Consider the following 23,335-nt stretch of genomic DNA (forward strand, 5'->3'; position numbering starts at 1 on the left):
TTCATATTCACAAAGTCTGTTATGGCAAGCTTAGTGTTTTGATTTACTTTTAAATTATGTAAGAGTTTAAAAAATACATTACAAGCCTCCTTCAGCCCTCAAGCACATGACTCTTTGATGGTGAATTCTGCAGTGTAGGCTGTGAGCTCTGTGGGAATTCAGGAGACAGGCGTTGGAGAGTCAGTGTTTGTGGCCACTGGGAGTGAGATCCTGCCTGAGGATGTGCCTAATAGTACTGGGCTGACTCAGAACTGGTGTAATTAGGGAAGAGTAGTGTAAGATGGGTAGATGAGATGGCCCTGATTGTGGAAAGTGATGATAATAGGTTATGCATTTATACAATATGTTAGAGTAAAATGTAACTATGGTTTGGTTATGGAGTTATAAAGGTAGATGAAAGTGTAGTTTGTGGGTACCACTAGTGTTAGTGATTTCTATGCTAATACTAATTACATTTGGATTGAATGACTAGAAATTGAGTATAGAATTATTTTCTAGTTTGTGAAAGTGAACACCTTATAATACTGCTATATTCCACGTTCCTTAAAGATAGAGGATATCTTACACATTTTGGTGCCTCCATTTCCTAGCATATTGCCTGCTGCATAGTAGCCGCTCAATAAATGTTAATTGAGTAATTTAATTTCAACTTTGCATGATACACTTGTGATATTGTCAGTCTTTCCATTTTCCTAGAAGATGAAAGGAATAAAGATGTTTTCTATAGCCTAGGACTACTAATTATAAATATTTGCCGGGTATGGTGGCTCATACTTGTAATCCCAGCACTTTGGGAGACCGAGGCGGGTGGATCACCTGAGGTCAGGATGTCGAGACCAAACTGGCTAACATGGTGAAACCCTGTCTCTACTAAAAATACAAGAAATTAGCTGGGCGTGGTGGTGGGTGCCTGTGTTCCCAGCTACTCGGGAGGCTGAAGCAGGAAAATGGCGTGAACCTGGGAGACGGAGCTTGCAGTGAGCTGAGATTGCACCACTGCACTCCAGCCTGGGCAGTCCAGCCGGGGTGACAAAGCGAGACTGCATCTCAAAAAAAAAAAAAAAAAAAAAAAAAAGTCTTATTATGTTATTGTAAGCTAACTTCATAATTTTCATTGTAAATAAATATGTTAGCAAGATGTTTATATGTGTAAATTTACACACACAGACATGTATACACATTCCTTTATTGAAACATGGTTTATTTGTAAAGCAAATTTTGGGGTTTTGATTATTTAAGCATATATTCTGATAAAACGCAGGATAACAACATTTTGGTACTCATTGAAAATTTACTTAATTGATTTCTTGAATAAATTAAAAATATTGGCAGCATGGGTTTCTTATGGCTGTATTTTATAGCTCTGGTTAGCAAGTTTGTGTGTGCGTGTATGTGTCTGTATGAGTGTTTGAGACAGGGTCTTGCTCTGTCACCCAAGCTGGAGTGCAGTGGTGTGATTGAAGCTCAGTGCAGCCTCGCCCTCCCAGGCTCAAGTGATCCTCCTCTCGAGTAGCTAGGATTACAGGCATACGCCACTGTGCCTGGCTAATGTTTTAATATTTTTGTAGAGATAGGGTCTCACTGTGTTCCTCAGGCTGGTTTCCAACTCCTGAGCTCAAGTGATCCTCTCGCCTCAGCCTCCCAAAGTGCTGGGATTATAGGCGTGAGCCACTGTGCCCGGCCTGGTTAGCAAGTTTGACTTTAGAGTCAATAAAGTAACATCCCAACGGAAGCATACTTTCATTTAAGAATGAAGATAGTTATGAGAAGAACCATAATTCCTGTCAAGGGGATTTAAAGTTAAAGTAGCCATTGAAAAAGCAGTTTTCCTTCACTATCTTTCTCTTCTTGAGTTTCTCATCCTTTAATGCGCTATTGTCATTGCCTTATGTTCTCCCTGGAGGAGGAGGAGGAGGAGGAGGTGAAGGTGGAGGTTTGTCTGTAGTGGACCCCTAGGTGTTCCCCGCCCAGCACCAGAGAAAACATAGGGCAGGCCCTAGGGCATTTGAGTGACTCCTGGAGCCCCAAGGATTTAATGTATTTGAGAATTCATTTGACTTGAGAATTTGACAAGAACCGAGTAAGTTAAGATAGGGTGAATTGTGCACCACTTCAACTGTTAAAATGATCTCGTTGCTTAGGAGTTCATTTATACATATTAAAGTTTGAAAAACTGTAGACTTTTGTTTATGTTGTATTCACGATAAGTGGTCACAAAAAATGAATTATTTTGTAATTGCATTTGTGTGTGTGTGTGTGTGTGTGTTATTTCTGGCAGTTTTTAGAGAGTACCATAAACCATAAATGTAGTTGTTTAAAAACGTATTAGGGATAGGAAGCCCCTGGATCTTTTTGCTGGCCTTCTACTTAAAATTATTTTAAAATTATTGTCCTACTTTCATTTGAGGAATAGATAATTTGTCTTTGGTTACTATTATGATGTCCAATTAATTTAACATAGAGAATTAAAGATTATAATTTTCAAGTCTTGATACATTTTGGAAGGAAAATGGGTTTGGGAGAGTTAGGGCTGCAGTTTTACCAGCTACGGCTGATAAAAGCTTCTGATAGTATTCACTCTTAGAATATTTAGCCCAAATGTTTCCTTCTGAAAGTGGGCTGTGTTTGTCTTCACTTCCCTAGAGATATTTTCATTTTATTGGTGAAATTGAATGTGTGGAGTTTTCTTCCTGAAGAGCCTGAGACCTTCTTCTAAAGGTATTGAATGGTGCTAAAATATTTATTTGGTAGTAACTACATTGTCTCCAGTGAGTTAAATTCTTACAGTTTCTTGTACTCTATTGTAGATACTGATATTGAGTGTTTTGGTTTTTTTTTTCTCCCCTTTAGAAGATACATATGCTGATAAGTATTTTTAATTTTAACAAAAGGGATCAGGCAGACAAAATTATTTTTCCTAAGGTGTAGTAAGATTGCAAGCACTATGCTTTCCTATTTCTATAGGATGTCTGAAAATTCCAGAAACATAGGGAGATTTTTATTTTAAACAGTGTTAGTTTTCATTTTCTTTTCTTTTCTTTCTTTTTTTTTTTTTTTTTTTTGTTTTTTGAGGTGGAGTCTCGCTTTGTTGCCCAGGCTGGAGTACGGTGGCACAATCTCTGCTCACTGCAACCTCTGCCTCCCAGATTCAAGCGATTCTCCTGCCTCAGCCTCCCGAGTAGCTGGGACTACAGGCACCCACCACCACGCCCGGCTAATTTTTTATATTTTTAGTAGAGACAGGGTTTTAAAGTGTTAGCCAGGATGGTCTTGATCTCCTGACCTTGTGATCCACCGGCCTCGGCCTTCCAAAGGGCTGGGATTACAGGCGTGAGCCACTGCGCCCAGCCTAATTTTTGTATTTTTAATACAGATGGGGTTTCACAATGTTGGCCAGACTGATCTTGAACTCCTTAACTCAGGTGATCCACCTGCCTCAGCTTCCCAAAGTGCTGGGATTGCAGGTGTGAGCCACTGTGCCCGGCCTAGTTTTCATTTTCAAATAGCACACTCAATATGTTTTTCTTCAAGCTCCACACACTTTTGTGAGCAAAAGTATGTAATTTTAAAGCCATGGATCCAATTATTAATGTGAAAAGGTAATTACATTTAAAAAAATAAATTTTAAAGTATTTTTCCCATGGTTTTACTCTTTTCAGATACTTTACTTGTCAACAGAAGGCTCTTTGAAGCTACTACTAAGAGGTAGTTACGAAGTCTTTCTCCACACCAAAGAGAAGGTGGGAAGGCACCCCAAGCATTTGGTTGCATGAGTCAAATTAGGCATCACTGTTGATGCACCCTTCATATCTAAAACAGTTTTAAATTCAGTTGACTTCAAGTCTTTTGACTCCATCATCTCTGTTTCTGCTGGGACTGTGACTTGTGGCCTGGACAAGTGCAGTGACTTCCTAACTAGCTTCCCTGAATACTCTCAGATGCTCCCACCTGCAGATCCATTCTCCAGCTTCATTCAACGTGAGCTTTTAAAATGCAAATCTAATTATGTCACATACTCATACTTAAAAAATTTTCTGTGGCTCCCAAGACTGCAAGTAAAGATAAAATCCTTAACATGGCCTAGAAAGCCCTCTGTGATCTGGGTTCTGCTGATCTTCCAGCCTCCTCTACCCTTTGCCTCTGGGCTCCAGTCCCTGCGGGCTAAGTAGTCCAGATTCTGACAAGTGCTTGCTTTTGATACAGACTCTTGATATTTTGTTGTTCCTCCCAGCTGGGACTCACTTTTCTTCTCTTACTGCCCAGTTGACTTCTCGTTCTTTGATTTCTTAAGTGTCGCTTCTCTGACTGGTTGTGTTCCCCTGATTATTGACTCAGTTACCTTGTGTTCTTCTGCATTCCAGCACTTGCCACAGCAGCATGCTAATGTTTGCATGAATATCTGATTGTGGTGTGTCTTCTGCAGTGGACTGTAAGCTCCATGAGAGCAGGGGCCAGGCTGCTTGCTCACAGTTATGTCTCTCATGTCTAGTATGGTGCTAGGTGCAAGGTCAAAGCCCAGTGAATAGTTGTTGAATAAAAGAATGACTGGGATTAAGGACCTATTCAACATTCATAGTTGAGTATATGTATAATATGTATAACCCTGTGGATGTTAGTAAGTAATTTACTAACTGGTTTGCAGTGAGTTGTGTCTTTTTTACTGGGGGGATGTGGACTGTATCCCAGTAGACTCTGATAGGACCCTAGAAATCATTCATTTTAGTTCTTCCATTTTATAGATGAAGAAACAAACAACCTGAGGACCAAAATGATCTAGCTGGGTCGGTGACTATGTCAAGATAAATTTGTGTCTGACATCCAAGTCAGAGATTTTCCTACTCTCCTTTGATGTTCCTTTGAAACACTGTCAGGAGTACATATTCATTTAATTCATTTAATCTCTGCTTGCCCAAGGTATGGGTTAAAAAGGGAAGGCTGAAATTCTTCAGGTGAAGGTGATTATTTTGTTTTTTGACACTGCTAGTTTTGCCTGTGACTAGCCTTATGAAGTTTTTAATAAAAATATCCCCCATCCCTTTTTAAGATATGAGCATCCAGTAATTTCATTTCCTGGTATAACAATATTGGCAAAGAATTAATAAAATTTTATTGTCTACTCCATATGACTAAGTAGTGAAAAACAGACTTAACAAGTTTGAACAGTCATACAGTGTGTTTTTTTACCAGTTGTTGATAAGAAAAGTAGGTCATCAATATAGAAAGAATGTTTAGAAACATATTCAAGGATTAATTTTTTTTTTTTTTTGAGGCAGAATCTCGTTCTGTCACCAAGCTGGAGTGCAGTGGCGATCTTGGCTCACTGCGAATTCCGACTCCCAGGTTCAAGCGATTCTCCTGCCTCAGCCTCCTGAGTAGCTGGGATTATAGGCATGTGCCACCACGCCTGGCTAATTTTTGCATTTTTAGTAGAGACGGGGTTTCACCGTGTTGACCAGGATGGTCTCGATCTCCTGACCTTGTGATCCGCCCGCCTCGGCCTCCCAAAGTTCTGGGATTACAGGCGTGAGCCACCCCACCCGGCTTCGAGGATTAATTTTTAAGTGAGATTGCTAGGTCACTCATGTCTATAAAAGTTCTGCAGTTGGTTTAAGACCTCTTGGGATTAATTTGGCTCTTTGAGTTGTGTTCTGCTCTTTGAAGAGAGACACAGAATTCAGCTTCTGAGTCTGGTCTCCTGTGGTGCACTTTAGGGAGATGGCTGCTGCCTCAGGCGATTTTATGTGGTTCCGCAGCGTGTCCCGCAGTGTGTCCCTGGTGGGCAGGTAGCGCCTGCCTTTGTCTTCCCAAGGGAGGTTTCTTCAGCAATGCTTTTTCAAAGCTCCAGGGACCAAAAGAGGTGGTTGTGTTTATAAAGATGCTGGTGATAAGCAGAAAATTGGGAGATGTGGAGGATTGTAAACATGTCATCCTTGCACATTATCTCTGTAATAGAAATATATATTTCTGTCATTGAAGAGCTAGAGATGATTTCGAAGTCCTTATATTTTCTCACATTTTAGTAACTGCAAAATTTCTGTAGTGTCATTCCTATATTTTAAGTGAGTTACAGGCCTCATTATGGCATCTTTTAGTTCATAAAAGATAAAAGGGTCTCTCTTTAATAAGGTGTGAGAGAATTATAGCTTTTATTTTTTTTATTTTTTTTATTTTAAGAGACATGGTCTCGCTTTGTCTTCTGGGTTCGAGTTCAGTGGTGCAGTAATAGCTCAGTGCAGCCTCAAACTCCTGGGCTCAAGGGATCCTCCTGCTTCAACCTCCCAAACTGCTGGGATTACTGGCATGAGCCACCACACGCAGTCCAATTTTAGGAATTTTATCTTTTGTCTTCAGGTTTGTTATGTGTTACTGTTTTGCTGCTCATTTTACTTCTTGTCAGACTTGATTTTCAGCAGTCATTTTCACAGCGTCACATTCCGCTCTGCAATGCGCTCACTGACTTTCTGCTTCACATTGCTGGTGAGTGCTTACGTTTGACGTTATGTGGTCCCCAACCTCTCTTTGTAAGAAGTTCCTAAAATAAGTATAGATTATAAAATGTAAATATAGGAATGCTCGTCTTTGAAAACTTTAGAAAGTATGATACCTCTTTATTATACCTCACCTTTTTTTTTTTTTTTTTTTTGAGACGGAGTCTGGCTCTGTCCTCCAGGCTGGAGTGCAGTGGCCGGATCTCAGCTCACTGCAAGCTCCGCCTCCCGGGTTTACGCCATTCTCCTGCCTCAGCCTCCCGAGTAGCCTGGACTACAGGCGCCCGGGACTACAGGCGCCCGCCACCTCGCCCGGCTAATTTTTTGCATTTTTTTAGTAGAGACGAGGTTTCACTGTGTTAGCCAGGATGGTCTCGATCTCCTGACCTCGTGATCCGCCTGTCTCGGCCTCCCAAAGTGCTGGGATTACAGGCTTGAGCCACCGCGCCTGGCTATACCTCACCTTTTATTTTTATTTTTATTTTTTTGGGGGGTCTCACTCTGTCACCTAGGCTGGAGTGCGGTGTTGTGATCTCGGCTCGCTGCAATCTCTGCCTTCCAGGCTCAAGCGATCCTCCTGCCCTCAGCCTCCTGAGTAGCTGGGACCACAGGTATATACCACCATGCCCGGCTAATTTTTTGTATTTTTGGTAGAGATGAGATTTTGCCATGTTGCCCAGGCTGGTCTCCAACTCCTGAGCTCAGCCTCCCAAAGTGCTGGAAATACAGGTGTGAACCACCGCACCTGTAATGTCTCACCTTTTAGATATTATCCTCGGAGTGTGTGTATGTGTGTGTTTCTAGTGTTTTATGCGTGCTCTTTCAGGTTGTTCCTTTTGTTTTTTTTTTTTTTGAGACTGAGTTTCGCTCTGTTGCCAGGCTGGAGGAGTGCAGTGGCGCAATCTTGGCTCACTGCAACATCCACCTCCCGGGTTCAAGCGATTCTCCTGCCTCAGCCTCCGGAGAGTAGTTGGGACTACAGTTGTGCGCCACCACACCATGCTAATTTTTGTGTTTTTAGTAGAGATGGGGTTTCACTACGTTAGCCAGGATGGTCTCAATCTCTTGATTTTGTGATCTGCCCACCTTGGCCTCCCAAAGTGCTGGGATTACAGGTGTGAGCCACCATGTCCAGCCCAGGTTGTTCCTTTCTTGGACAACTGAGCACATAGTCCTCTGACTAAACTAAGGATTTTCAGTGAGAAGCAAGATTTGCTTCCTTGGTCATAACAGATGCCCTCTGTTGTTTGTCTCAGTACATTTGAATGCCTACAGCTGGTTTCTGTATTTTGATTTTTCCATTTTTACTCATGTTTATAAAGTGTACGCAAAGTGCAGTTTCATATTTAAGTGTTATACAACTGGCCAGCTGGACTGGGGGCTGTCAAAGCAGCACCCGCAGGATAGCGCTCTAAGTCCCATTGTTGGCGGATGTGGAGAAACTGAATTGTATATATGATTTGGGATTGATGGTTGGAAAAGTGTGACAGTTCATGGGCCGAAAAGTTGGAATTGCCCTGTACTTGGAAGTTTGAGGTCTCTGCTTCTTTTTCAGAAGTTCTTTATCTTTGGAGGAGTTATAGTCTCTAGGCTGAAATGTGATGAGCCTGGAATTGATGAGCTTCGGAACCCTCTCCAGTCCTACCTCTGAGGCCAGAGCCTGGAGGCTTCTTGGTAGATCTTATTTGCATTTTCTCTTTATTCTTAGAAACTTTAAAAACTAAAGGATATTGAGTTATTGAATTGAAACAAAATGCACTTTTACTGGTATGCCTCATTCTTGGCATCTTACCTGTTACCTGGATTAATAATGATGGGATGAAACTATTTGGAAGGCTGTAATGCATGTGAATTTTTTTCCCTTAATTTTTACCATTCCTGGTGTCATGATCAATTGAACCAACATCAAGGCTATTCATACTTGCAGTCAGTCGGTCATGCTAAGTGGTCAGTAGTTTTTCCAGAAAAAACATTTTTTTCGCCGGGCGCAGTGGCTCAAGCCTGTAATCCCCGCACTTTGGGAGGCCGAGGCGGGCAAATCACGAGGTCAGGAGATCGAGACCATCCTGGCTAACCCGGTGAAACCCTGTCTCTACTGAAAATACAAAAAACTAGCCGGGCGTGGTGGTGGGCGCCTGCAGTCCCGGCTACTTGGGAGGCTGAGGCAGGAGAATGGCGTAAACCCGGGAGGCGGAGCTTGCAGTGAGCCGAGATCGTGCCACTGCACTCCAGCCTGAGTGACAGAGCAAGACTCCGTCTCAAAAAAAAAAAACAAAAAACTTTTTTTTCAACAAGTTCGTGTCGGCAGTGGAATACGAATCTCTTTCAGCCAAAACTGCTGTGTATGAGGAGAGCTGTTGTGTATCTGACATTTTGCTGTGCTTTATAGCAAATGTTGCATGTGGTCCTTTTTCTTCCTTTTTTAAACAGCTTCTATTAAAATAGATAAGGCATGTTTTTTTCTTGGAATGTCTTATGTATGAATCTGTTAAAGAGTTGCATGCAGTAAAAATATGCCGTTTGTTAGGTAAATTCTTTCTTTGAGTGTCACTGCTGGATTTCATTTAGAAAATTTGAAAAAGCTCAGCTATCTCATATTCAGAAATGTTTACTTTTTTTTTTTTTTTTTTTTAAGAGACCTGATCTTGCTAGAGTGCAGTGGCATGATCATAGCATACTGCAGCCTCAAACTCCTGGAATCAAGCAGTCTCCCTGCATCAGCCTTCGTAGAGACAGTGTCTCATTATGTTGTCCAGGCTGGTCTTGAACCCCTGGCCTTAAGCGATCTCCCCACCTCAGCCTCCCAGAATGCTGGGATTACAGGCGTGAGCCAACATGCCCAGCCAAATTTTTATATTTAATCAGAGTACCTCCTATGTTTGCTTTGGGTGTCTGCTCTCTTGTGAATGTGTATTCTGTATTCTGTGTAGGCTTACATATTATTACATTTCCAGCTTCTTCTTCTTCTTCTTTTTTTTTTTTTGGAGACAGAGTTTTGCTTGTTGACCAGGCTGGGGTGTAGTGGCACAATCTTGGCTCACTGTACCCTCCAGCCCCTGGGTTCAAGCAGTTCTCATGCCTCAGCCCCCTGAGTAGGTGGGATTACAGGCACCCGCCACCACGCCCAGCTAATATTTTGTCTTTTAGTAGAGCGGAGTTTCACCATGTTGGCCAGGCTGTTCTCAAACTCCTGAGCTCAGACAGTCCACCTGTCTCAGTCTTCCAAAGTGCTAGGATTTACAGGTGTGAGCCACCTTGCCCAGTCTCCAGCTTCTTAAAAGGAATTTTTAACTACTGTCATTGTCATTTAAATAGCTGAGTTTAGGATAATTGTCTCCTCATCTGCTGTCTTACCTGCCTTTTTCTATTAAATAACACATCGGATCTCTTCTACGTTAAAGTACCTGCCATACAGGTAACAGTGGCTTGGAGGGAACATGGTCTTTTCCTCTAATGGGACATTTTAGACTCTTCTTGCGGTTGCCACTGGCCGAGGGAGCATTCTCTGCCCACTGAACACTTGAGTAATTGATGCCCTGGAATGGTCTCAGCAAATGGGCTGAGCAGGATTTTGCTACTAGTAGGGGTTTTCCTGTATGTGTTCCTAGCAGGATGTGTTTCCTTTTGTATGAACCATAGAAGTACATCTGCTGGAATCTTTAAACAGATAGCTTTTCAATAAACAGGAAAAATGTCAACATTGTCATTTTTTATGAGATGGAAGTAGAGGGAATAGAGAAAAAAATGTAACATTTACTCAGGTGTTTTGAGTGCATTTTATTTGGTGCTGTTGCAATATAAATACCCTGTCTTGTCTGCATTTTTTCCTCCTAACACCCAACATCATGTTTCCTAAATAACTTATAAGATAACTGTTCTTTTTTTTTTTTGAGATGGAGGTTTGCTCTGTCACTCAAGCTGGAGTGCAGTGATGCAATCTCGGTTCACTGCAACCTCTGCCTCCCAAGTTCAAGCAATTGGCCTACCTTAGCCTCCTGAATAGCTGGGATTATAGGCGTGTACCACCACACCCAGCTAATTTTTGTATTTTTAGTAGAGATGGGGTTTCGCCATGTTGGCCAGTCTAGTCTCAAACTCCTGACCTCAGGTGATCCACTTGTCTCGGCCTCCCAAAGTGCTGGGATTACAGGCGTGAGCCACCATGCCCGGCCCTTTTCTTTCCTTTGTATTTTGTTTTTTGAGACGTGGTCTTGCTCTGATACCCAGGCTGGAGTGCAGTGGCATGATCATGGCCCACTGCAGCCTTGATTTCCTGGGCTCCAGCAATCCTCCCACCTCAGCTCCCCGAGTAACTGGGACCACGGGGGTGTACTACAGCATCAGAGCCAGCTAATTTTTTTTATTTTTTGTAGAGATAGGGTCTTACTATGTTGCCTGGGCTGATCTTAAACTCCTTGGCTCAAGTGATCCTCCTGCCTCATCCTCCCAGAATGCTGGGAGTACAACTATGAACCACCGTGCCTGGCATATAAATTTTCTACATTTAACTTCACATAGTAGTATTATAAGGAGCATGCCTTTACACTCTCCTAGAGGTTGAAGATTATCAGCTGACTAATAAGATGATTATTGCAAGAGTACAAATTTTCTCTGACAAAGCCTTTAAACCATAGAGGTAGACCCTTATTTTTACTTGTTCTTGGTTAAAATGTTCACCCAACATGTAAGACAAATTTTAGGCTGGGTGCTGTGGCTCACACCTGTAATCCCAGCACTTTGGGAGGCCAAGGCGGGCGGATGACGAGATCAAGAGATCGAGACCATCTTGGCCAATATGGTGAAAACCCATCTCTACTAAAAATACAAAAATTAGCAGGGTGTAGTGGCATGCACCTGTAGTCCCAGCTACTCGGGAGGCTGAGGCAGGAGAATCGCTTGAACCCGGGAGACGGATGTTGCAGTGAGCCAAGATTGCGCCACTGCACTCCTCCAGCCTGGCAACAGAGTGAGACTCAGTCTCAAACAAAAACAAAAGGAACAACCTGAAAGAGCACGCATAAAACACTAGAAACACACACACACACACACACACACACACACACCGAGGATAATATCCAAAAGGTGAGACAGGTGCGGTGGTTCACACCTGTATTCCCAGCACTTTGGGAGGCTGGTTTATAGTATATATATATAATCAAATAATCTGCAACCATCAACACAGTCAATTTAGAACATTTTCATTACCTCAAAAGAAAATAAGAAAATGTTCAGTTGTGTGTTTTTTTTTTTTTTTTTGAGGCGGAGTCTCGCTCTGTCGCCCGGACTGGAGTGCAGTGGCCAGATCTCAACTCACTGCAAGCTCCGCCTCCCGGGTTTACGCCATTCTCCTGCCTCAGCCTCCCGAGTAGCTGGGACCACAGGCGCCCGCCACCTCGCCCGGCTAGTTTTTGTATTTTTAGTAGAGACGGGGTTTCACCATGTTAGCCAGGATGGTCTCGATCTCCTGACCTCGTGATCCGCCCGTCTCGGCCTCCCAAAGTGCTGGGATTACAGGCTTGAGCCACCGCGCCCGGCCGAAAATGTTCAGTTGTAAACTTCCGAATTAAGATGGCATATTATCAAACTTAGGAGTTCTATTATCAGCTATCTTGTCCCAAACTGATCAAATCATAAATTAGATGACTAAAATGTCCCCCTAAAACTAAAGCATTTTATAAAGGGATCTAATTCTCAAAAAAAAAAAAAAAAAAAAAAAGTAAGTGAAAAAATCCTGGACTAACACAATAGGCACAAATTCCAAGGAAATACTAGGTATGATTTTAAATGTCCTGTCAGAGAGTGGTTCATTTTTTTTTTTTTTTTTTTTAATAGAACATTTTCATTACCTCAGAAGAAACACACCAGGCATGGTGGCTCATGCCTGTAATCCAAGCAATTTAGAAGGCTGAGATGGAAATATTCCTTAAAGCCAAAAAATTAAGAGACCAGCCTGGGCAACATGGTGAGACCCCCATCTCTACCAAAAAAAAAAAAAAATTAGCCTGGTGTGGTGGCATACGCTTGTGGTCCCAGCTACTTGGGAGGCTGAGGTGGGAGGACTGCTTGAGCTCAGGAGTTTCAGGCTGCGATGAGCTATGATTGAACACTACACAGAGTGCAGAGTGAGACTCTGTCTCTAAAAACAAAATAGACTGGGCACGGTGGCTCACGCCTATAATCCCAGCACTTTGGGAGGCCGAGGTGGGCGGATCACCTGAGGTCAGGAGTTCGAGACCAGCCTGGCCAACATGGTGAAACCCCATCTCTACTAAAAATACAAAAATTAGCTGGGTGTGGTGGCGGGCACCTGTAATCCCAGCTATTCGGGAGGCTGAGGCAGGAGAATTGCTTGAACCTGGGAGGCGGAGGTTGCAGTGAGCTGAGTTTGAGTCATTGCACTCCAGCCTGGGCAACAGAGCAAGACTCCGTCTCAAAAAAAAAAATAATAAAAATAAATAAATAAATAAATACTTTTTTTTTTTTTTTTTAAAGAAGAAGAAATGTTATACTCTTACGAGTTAGCTATCCCTTGGTATTACCCTGTTTCCCTCCTACACAGCTCTAAGCAACCATGAATCTACTTTCTGTCTCTCTAGATTTGCCTATTTTGGACTTTCATATAAATTAGTATGTAGATTTTTATGACTGGTTTCGTTCGTTTATAATGTTTTTAAGATTCATCCAAGTCGTAGCATGTATTAGTACTTCATTCCTTTTTATTGCTGAATAATATTCTGTTGTACAGGTAATATCACATTTTGTTTATCCATTGGATACAATGGATAGTCTGTATTTGGGTTGCTTCTACCCTTTGGCTATTGTAAATAATGCTGCTATGAAGACTCATGTACAAGTATTTGACTACGTTTTCAGTTCTTATGAGTGTATGCCTACGAGTGGAATGCTGGGTCTTACGGTATTTCTTTGTTTAATTGTTTGAGGAACTGCCAGACTTTCCCACATCAGCTGCAACATTTTGCATTTCCACTAGGAGTGTATGAGGATTCTGATATGTCTACATTCTCATCGACCCTTGTTATTCTCAGAATTTTTTATTTTAACCATCCGGGTGGGTATGGAATAGTCTCTCATTGTGGTTTTGATTTTCACTTCTCCATTGATTAATGATGTCCAGCAACTTTTCATGTGTATTGGACATGTGTATGTCTTCTTTGGAAAATGTCTGTTCAAGTCCTTTGATTCATTTTTAAATTGGACTGTGTTTTTATTATTGAATTGTAGGAGTTCTTTATATGTTCTAGATACAAGTGCCTTATCGGATATAAGGTTTGCAAAAGTTTTCTCCCATTCTATGAGTTGTCTTCAATTTCTTGATAGTGTCCTTTGAGGCACAAAAGTTATAAATTTTGATGGAATCCAGGTTTTCTAATTTTTCTTTTGTTGCTTGTGCTTTTGGTGTCATGTCTTAGAATCCTTTGCCCAATCCACGGCCATGAAGATTTACTCCTGTGTTTTCTTCTCAGAGTTTTATAGTTTTAGCTCTTATATCTAGGTGTTTGATCTATTTTGAGTTAGCTATTTTACATATTGTTCCAGTACCATCTGTTGAGAAGAGTTTTTCCATTGAATTGTCTTGGCACTCTTGTTGAAAATCAGTTGACCAAAGATGTATGAGTTTACTTCTAGGCTTTAATTATTTTCCATTGATATAAATATCTATCCTTATTCCAGTACCACACTGTCTTGATTACTGTTGCTCTGTAGTGAGGTAGGTTTTGAAATCAGGAAATAGGAGTCTTCCTAACTTGTTCTCTTTTTTCCCTCCAAGGTTATTTGGGTATTTTTGGATCCCTTGCAATTCCTTCATCCATTTCTACAAATAATTCATCTGGGAGTCTGATAGGGATTGCATTAAATCTGTATCTTAGTTTGGGGAATCTTGCCATCTCAATGCTAAGTCTTCTGATTTTTGAACTTGGAATTTCTTTTCATTCAGTTGTGTCTTTCATTTCTTTCAACAGTGTTTTGAGTTTTCAGAGTACGGGTCTTTCACCTCCTTGATTAAGTTTATTTCTAAGTATTTTATTTCTAATCTATTGTGAGTGGAATTGTTTTCTTAATTTCATTTTTGGATTGTTTCTTCTGGGTTTGTAAAAATACAGCTAGGCATGGTAGCTCATGCCTGTAATCCCAGCACTTTGCGAGGCCAAGACTGGAAGATCACCTGTGGTCAGGAGTTCGAGATCAGCCTGACCAATATACTGAAACCCTGTCTCTACGAAAAATACAAAAATTAGTCGGGTGTGGTGTAGTCCCAGCTACTTGGGAGGCTGAGACAGGAGAATCGCTTGAACTCTGGAGGCGGAGGTTGCAGTGAGCCGAGATTGCACCACTGTGCTCCAGCCTGGGTGACAGAGCAAGACTCCATCTAAAAAAAAAAAAAAAAAAAAAAGTTGATTTTTGTATATTAATCTTGTATCCTGCAACCTTACTGAACTTACTAGTTATTTTAGTGGATTCCTTAGGATTTTCTGTATATAAGATCATGTCTTCTGCACACAGAAATAGTTTTACTTTTTTCCAATCTGAATGTCTCTTATTCCTTTTTCTTGCCTGATTGCCTTGGCTAGAACCTGTACTACAATCCTGAATAGAAGTGGCAAGGGTGGACAAGCTCGTCTTACTCTTTATCTCAGGGAGAAGGCATCTTTCGCCACTGAATATTGAGTTAGCTGTGGTATTTTCATGGATGCCCATTATCAGGTTGAGGAAATTCCCTTCTATTCCTAGTTTCTTGAGTGTTTTGTCATGAAAGGGTATTTAATTTTGTCAAATGCTTTTTTTTTTTTTTTTTTTTGATTCAGAGTCTCACTCTGTTGCCCAGGCTGGAGTACAGTGGCACTGTCTCAGCTTACTGCAACCCCTATTTCCCGGGTTCAAGCAATTCTCCTGCTTCTGCCTCCTGAGTAGCTGGGATTACAGGTGCTCACCACCATACCTGGCTAATTTCTATATTTTTTAGTAGAGACAGGGTTTCACCATGTTGAACAAGCTGGTCTTGAACTCCTGACCTCAAGTGATCCCCCTGCCTCAGCCTCACAAAGTGTTGGGATTACAGGCATGAGCCTCTGTGCCCAGCCTCAAATGCTTTTTCTGTGTCTGAGATAATTGTGTGATTTTTTTTTCTTCTATTGATATAATGTGTTACATTAATTGATTTTCAGATGTTGACCCAACCTTGCATTCCTAGGATAAATCCCACTTGATTGTGGTGTATAATTCTAATTCTTTTTCTACGTTGCTTGATTTGGTTTGCTGGTATTGTTGAGGATTTTTTCCATCTGTATTCATAAGAGATATTGGTCTGTAATTTTCTTGAGATGTTTTTGTTTGGTTTTGGTAACAGGATAATACTGGCCTCATACAATTAGTTTGGAAGTGTTCCCTTCTCTATCTTTGGAAACAATTTGTGAGTAATTGGTATTTTTTAAATGTTTCATAGACTTTAGCAGTGAAGTCATCTGGGTCTGGGCTTTGTCTGCGGTTGGTTTATATTCTTTTTTTTTTTTGAGACAAGGTTTTGCTCTGTCACCCAGGCTGGAGTGCAGTGGCGTGATCTTGGCTCACTGCAACTTCCGCCTCCCAGGTTCAAGCAATTCTCATGCCTCAGCCTCCCTAGTAGCTGGGACTCCTGGCTAAGTTTTGTATTTTTAGTAGAGGCTGGGTTTCACCATGTTGCCCAGGCTGATCTCGAACTCCTGACCTCAAGTGATCTGCCTTCCTCAGCCTCCCAAAGTGCTGGGAGCCACCATGCCCGGCCTGCATTCTTATTATAGGTATCATTCCCTTCATTTTGTGGATGGGAAACTGAGGCTCAGAGAGGTTAAGTAATTTGCTAATATGTTGCAGAGCTCGGATTTGAATCCAGATTATCTTATGTCAGTTACTAGGATGACAGTAGTAGCTAGTATTTATTGAGTGATTAATTTTGTGTATTTAACCGTACAAGGTACTATTATAGCATAAGAATCTCTTGCCACCATCCCATCACCAATTGATCATTTAATGATCACTTCAACTTTATATGCATTGTACCCATTTTTGGATAGAGGAATTAACACTTAATGGAGATTTAGTGACTTGCTGTACTGTAGCATGGCCAGGAAGTAAGTAGTACAGCTGTGCTTCTCACTTTCAAGGCTGTCTGACTCTGGAGTTTGCTCTCTTAATTGCTATTCTCTATTGTGTGCCTGGAGGGCCTGAGACATTCTGTGCAAGAAAAGCGGCTATGCCACATGTACACAGCTGAGCCCAGATCAGATTTGACCTTGGAAGTGAATGGGCTCACACTGCCCTTCAAGCTCCGCTTAGAGATGCCTGTCTTAGCACAGCACTGTGGAAGCACTGACTTTTCCTACTCTCTCCGCTCTATAGCTAACATTCTACTCTGTGATTGTAGCAAAAGAACTTTTATATCATTCTATCCACATGTATTTAGGACAAAAATAAGTATGCATAATATGGAAATAACTTTTTTTTTTTTTTTTGAGTTGGAATCTTTCTGTGTCGCCCAGGCTGGAGTGCAGTGGCGCCATCTCGGCTCACTATAGCCTCCGCCTACCAGGTTCAGGCAATTCTCCTCCCTCAGCCTCCTGAGTAGATGGGATTACAGGCGCCTGTTGCCACGCCCAGCTAATTTTTGTATTTTTAGTAGAGATGGGGTTTCACCATGTTGGCCACGATGGTCTTGATCTTCTGACCTCGTGATCCGCCCATCTCAGCTTCCCAAAGTGTTGGGATTACAGGTGTGAGCCACCGCGCCTGGTGGAAATCACTTTTTAAGGTAGTTTAGTATGTATGTCAGCCAGAAGATTTGTATAGTATCTTTCAGTGAAGACAAAGCATTTTAAATATTTATATTAATGTTCATATTTTTGTGAGGTTAGAGGGTATCTGGCCTATTTGAGTGAAGAGGAAAAATTGTCTTTTTCAAGTAAGAGGCCTTCCTCAAATATCCATTCACATTTAAAAGTGAGGTTCTAAAAGCTGATGTTATGCCTGTGTGGGTGGAGGGGCACATTGAATGGTGGACCTCACTGAGGGCGGTGATGTCTGATCTATTGTTGGGTGGGGCAGGTGATATCTTGGGAGCCAGGAGCAACAAGGGGTTGGAGGCCCCACTGTATAGAACCAGGCTGTCAGTGAGGCACCTGTTCACACCTGTGCTGGGTGTCATCCAGTCCAGGGCCTACAGTCAGGCCTCTCCTGGCTTCTGCTGGGGAGAGGGCAGGCCAGTTCCCTGGTTGTGCAGCCCTGAATGGAGCGGATCTGGGTGTCCAGCTGCTCCTAATTCAGGCTTTCAGTCATTTTCTCTGCAGCCCCTCTCCCACATCCCTGTCTTTGGAGACACAATTTCTCCTTAGAGTGTTCTGGGGATTCACAGTGGGCCTTGATGTCCTTTTTGTGAGCTCCTCCTGAGACTCAGCTGAATAGAGGACACTCACACTTCTGTCAGTTACATGTGCATGACAGCTTTCCATCTTGGAAAGTTTGTTGTCACATTTGCTCTCTTGTAGGCTCTTTTCCAGTCCTCTTGTCCTTTCAAGTTTTTCCCTGCTTTCATTTTATTAGGATTTTAGGAAGGAGATAAGTGCTGTTTGTGTTCCTTTTGTAAATTACTTCTTCATATCCTTTGCCTAATTTTCTGTTGGGTTTTAATTGTATGAATTTGTAAGAACGTTTTATTTATGAAGGATGTTAACTATGGCATGGTGCAATCCTTTTTTCTTCTACATTAACTTAACTTTTGAAATACTTGCTTGAAGATGCTTGTGGGGATTGCAGCTTCTATAACTTGTGCAGATGGTTGCAGATGGTTGTGTGGGGAAGTGGATCCCGAGACCAGTTGGCTGTACGTTGGCTTTTGTATAGATGTGCTTTCCTTTTGCTTTTCACCACCTTACGGAAGCTGTCTTATCTCACGCTTAAGAAGTATTCATACTGATTCCAAAATGAAGGACCCTGGCCACATATCATTTGCCATCTCCTCTACAAAAGACTCAAAATATATGGCCCTGGTAGTCAACTGAGAAAGTCAGGCAATAACAGCTGGGCTGAGGAACGTGTATGCTTAATTGCCTGCCAAGGGTCTGTTACTTCAGCCCAGCTACATGCCCCCAGCATTGGAGAGAGGCCACTTTCACACATGCCTTGGAAGGGTAAGAGACTCTGGCAAAAATAAATTCGTCTCTGCATTTAGCAGTGGGCTCAGGGCCATGAGGAAGGGAATTAGAGGAAAAGAATTAGCAACAGCCCACCATGTGTCCCGTCTGGCATGAATGGACAGGTGTTAGCTCTCCTCTGTATATGAGGATCTGATTTTCAGCTGAGTTGTCGATGTTGAAGCATGTTCCATTTCCACTTAGATTTTTATCCAGGATCCTTCTATCTAACCAACATGAACAGAATGTCCTACAGTAGCACATAGGAAAATTACATTGGGTGCAGTCTAGGAAATCTTAATCAGGGAGGGCCTGGTGATCCAAAAGCACAAAGCTGTCAGTGTCTATCAGACAATTTAGTGGAATTTGGAGTCTGAAATGACACATAAGGCAGCCTAGGAACGTAGCTCTGTATCACCTCCCCTCCCCTTCAGAGTCCCTGGTTTGCTAGGGAAGTGGCTGTGGTGGATGATCAGCTCAGTGAAAAGCCAGCCTGGTTTTGTTTCCCCTCCACAATAGCTCCTGCATTTTTCCTTTCCTCGGTCCCAACTGTTAACTACTGTATCACTCCAGGCCTTCCTCAAGTCTGGTTTACTGTCAAATAGCTTCCTAGCCCAGTACCTGGCTTTGAGCTTATTCCTGTCTGAGCCGTCCAGTGTGCTTCTGCCACATTTACTGTCACCCTAAACATCACTTTGATCACATTGCTTTCCATTTAAATACTTTTGCTCTGCTTTCCCAGACCTGGCTCTTACCTGTTAGGCTGCTTTAGGCTGACTTTTCCTGTTTCTCACTGTGTACCACTTAGCACTAGGCGGTTTGGTGTAGTGAGTTGCTCTGATTATTACGTCTGTGTTAAAAGGAGATTAGAAGGCTTTTGAAGTCAAGGGTGATGGCTGTGTCTTTGAATTCCTCCCATAGTTATTCTTGTTGAAACACTCTGGGGAATAGACATAATTCTCAGACAGCAGAGTGTTGATGTGTAGGGAAAATGTTTACAATCTGAAAAATTACCTTGGCAGGCTGAGGACAAAGCCACAAAATTGTAACTTGTTTTTCTGCTTTCTTCAGCCTCACCTCTACAGCGAATTTCACTTTGGAGTTTTCTTATCTATAAAAGGGGAAGGGTTGAAGTGCGTTATTTGTCAGCTCCCACCCAACCCTGAAAGGCTAATTGTCTTTAATTCTTTCCCTTAATCTTTCTATTGAAATTAAAACTGATGAGCTGTTTCTGGATCTTGAATTAGGAATTTTTCATTTCTTTGTAATTCTTTCCCTGACGCATTTTGCAGTTGTCTCCGGATATGTACTGCTAAAAGAAATTTGGATTGCAATTTGGCTACTTTTTAGGAGAGCAGACAAAATGCCATACCATTCTGTTTTTCCTACTTGGAATATTTCATTTGTAAAAGTAAAGCTTTTCAGTTTGGTGCACAATTCTAACATAATTCTCACTCTTTCTTTGCAGACACGATGAGGCGAGTGGTACGACAGAGCAAGTTTCGGCATGTATTTGGGCAAGCGGTGAAAAATGACCAGTGCTATGATGACATCCGGGTTTCTCGTGTGACCTGGGATAGTTCCTTTTGTGCTGTCAATCCCAGATTTGTTGCCATAATCATAGAGGCAAGTGGGGGAGGAGCGTTCCTTGTCCTCCCTCTGCACAAGGTAGGTAATTTGATCTTCCATTCTGGTAGACACCCTCTGATAGTCTCCATATTTTTTCCTTAATAGATTGACAGTTCACTAAGAATTGTATTTGTGAAACCATTAGACTCTGATGTAATTGAGGTTAAGTTCCACATGCCTTACTAACCACATCAGTTTTTCTCTAACAGAGAATCATTAAATAGAGTAGTGACCTCTGTTCTGGGGATGCCCTCTATGGATGAAAAAATTATTATAATGATGTTGTGAGCATGGGCAGGCATAGGAATTTTAAGATTTCATTCTTAATCATCTGCTTTTCATAAAAATTTTTCTTTTAGAGTGCAATTTTAAAAACAGGCTTTTACTCCAAAGTAAAGTTTTAAAAACAGTTACATTTTCAAATGGGCAGAAATTTGTAAGATAATATTCTCTTTTTTGTGAAGTCATAAGGATGAGCCCTTTTTCTTTTCATTTTTCTTTCTTTTTTTTTTTTTTTTTTTTTGAGTAGGAGATAGAACAAGAACTCAAGAAAATGTCCTCAATACAGATTTCAATTCTGGACAATAATAAGTTTCAGCATAGGATTTAAACAGTGTTAACAAGTGGGAGAAATAAAGGATCTTTACTGAGAATGGTTCTATGTGTTCTTCAACTTCAGTGGGGTTCCAAGCCCTCCTCCTTCCTTTATCCTCCCAGAAAGCCTACTCCCAGGTGGGAGATTAGATAGGAATTTTGTGCACTTGCTGACTAATCATGAATGCGGCAGATCAAAATCTATAGTTACTTTATCAGCAAATCCCAGAATTGCAAATAATGAAGAAAAAAAGCTGTGAGGAGGGCACAGTTGTTTTCTGGTTAGCTTTTAGGAGGAAAGTGAGTTTGGTGAGTCCTGAGCTCCAATGATAAGGACTTGGTGCTGGTGAGGATGCAGATGTTGAGTCCTATGACAGCTGTTTCCACTCTGCTGAAAACAGCAGGGGAAGTGGATCCCTGCTGTGTCTGAGCCCCTTATATTCAGGGTGCATCTCATCACAATGGACCATGTGATTCTGAGAGTGGTTACAATAAAGTGAATTTCTGTCAAAGGGTTGTTTCCCATTGTGTGTTAATGTTTTTTCCTTGGGAAAGCTCTCATTGGGAAAATGTCCAATTCTCTTGGACTTTTGTTTCAGAGATGCTGGTGACTAACTTGTTTTATTATAACATCTAATTTTTACTTCAGTGGCCAGATAGATAACACAGTAGAACCATGTCCTAACCGAAGAAGGGAGATGGGTGCCTTTGGGGAACAAATTTGATATGTGTTTTCAAATGTACCTTCTTATTGGCGAAGATAAATCTTTTCATTAAGTTGAAAATTTATTTTCTCTTTGGATACTTTTATTTCCGTTCAAAAAATTGTTGTTCAGTGGCAAATAAGTGTACTACACTGTTATAACTGTTCTTAATCTGGTTTTGGAGTGGGGATTTGAACTCAAGGCCAGTTGCATTTGGTCTCCACATTGTTTTAGCTTATTCCTTCCCCAAGAGCAAGGGACATTTGGAAACCTGACATTTTACTGGTAAGCTTTATGGCAGCCAACTGAGAAGATAGCCATAGCTTGTCAGTTAAGGTCAGACACTGGAGCACCACGGTCTGTTTTGGAGTTACGAGTTTTTATTTCCCCTTTTGTAGACTGAGGGATAAATGTAAGACATTTTTTTCCTTCAAAGAAATGGAACAACCCAATTAAGAAGCACAAAATAGACATAATGAATGGCTGATCTTCCTCTGAATTCAGACATTTCCTTTCAACTTTCACATCCACAAAGGTTCTGTGTCTTTGCTTTTACAAACCATGAGAAACTGAGTTTCACTTACCCATTTGAAGGAGACCTGTATGCAGGGCCCCAGCTAACTGATCTTATGATTTGGTTTTCCCTTGCATTCAATGACCTGCACTTCATGAATATGTTCTTGTATTTCGTTCTTTAACCAGCATTGCGGGAACTAGGATAGAATAAGTTGCTTTATAGATTGTCATGTTTAGATGAGGTTTTGCTTTTTAGAGGAGCCTCAAGGGTCTTTCCCAGGCTTTAATACTGTCTGTGTAGCTTTGCTCCTTAAATATTAGTTTGTTTTAGAGGAGGTGACATTGGTGTAAACTAAGCCCTGTGACAATTATTGGAAATAAGATCAATACTTGGGTTTCTGTAATTGATAGGTTCATGTGTACTGTGTGAGATTTTTGTGTATTATAGTGTGTGTGTTTAGCTCTTAGCGGCAGTGACATAGACGAAGGATCACAAATCTGGGAATTGATGAGCTGTGGAGTTCAGTCCTGGCTCAGTCACTGACTTGTAGTGGGACATGGATGGGTCTCTTTATCCTTCCGCTCCTCCGTTTCTCTCTCTATAACATAAGCAGCTGTGTATAAAAGTTACTTTCTGGCCAGACGCAGTGGCTCACGCCTGTAATCCCAGCACTTTGAGAGGCCAAGGCGGGTGGATCACCTGTGAGGTCAGGAGTTCGAGACCAGCCTGGGCAACATAGTCAAACCTCATCTCTACTAAAAATACAAAAATTAGCTGGGCATGGTGGTGCACACCTATAGTCCCAGCTACTCAGGAGGCTGAGGCAGGAGAATCACTTGAATCCGGGAGGCGGAGGTTGCAATGAGCTGAAATCGCACTACTGCACTCCAGCCTGGACAACAGAGCGAGACTCCATCTCAAAAAAAAAAAAAAAAAGTTATTTTCTGCCTTGGTAATTCTAGCTGATGTCAGAAATGCTTCTCACCTCCCATGATTCTCAGCTATGAAGTGATTTCCAATGCAGCTGGTGTGTACTCAAAATTCAGCAAACACATTTGTTCCATTTTTGTCCCCCTAATTCAATGTATAACTTTGGAAAGTAGATGCCTTTTTACTCCTCACTGCTTTTTCACTAAGGCAAAGCTGAGCCCAGCAAAGAGGAGTGGTCCTGTGGTCCCTCATGACAGTTGTGTGCCTGGGTAGTTCTCAGAAGGGTCTGCT

At 41.7% G+C, this 23,335-nt stretch overlaps 1 protein-coding gene across 2 annotated transcripts in view; it reads left to right on the top strand.

Moving 5' to 3' along the window:
- Window positions 1-23,335, top strand: part of CORO1C (coronin 1C) — a 125,072-nt gene that overhangs the window by 48,730 nt on the left and 53,007 nt on the right. For both annotated transcript variants that reach the window (XM_030939249.1, XM_010360536.2), the window contains exon 2: window positions 20,139-20,338. In XM_030939249.1, the coding sequence (XP_030795109.1) occupies window positions 20,144-20,338 (195 nt within the window). In that variant the 5' untranslated portion in view covers window positions 20,139-20,143. The remainder of the gene's footprint in view (window positions 1-20,138; window positions 20,339-23,335) is intronic.

This window comes from Rhinopithecus roxellana, chromosome 10 (assembly GCF_007565055.1).
Source record: "Rhinopithecus roxellana isolate Shanxi Qingling chromosome 10, ASM756505v1, whole genome shotgun sequence".
Lineage (NCBI taxonomy): Eukaryota > Metazoa > Chordata > Mammalia > Primates > Cercopithecidae > Rhinopithecus > Rhinopithecus roxellana.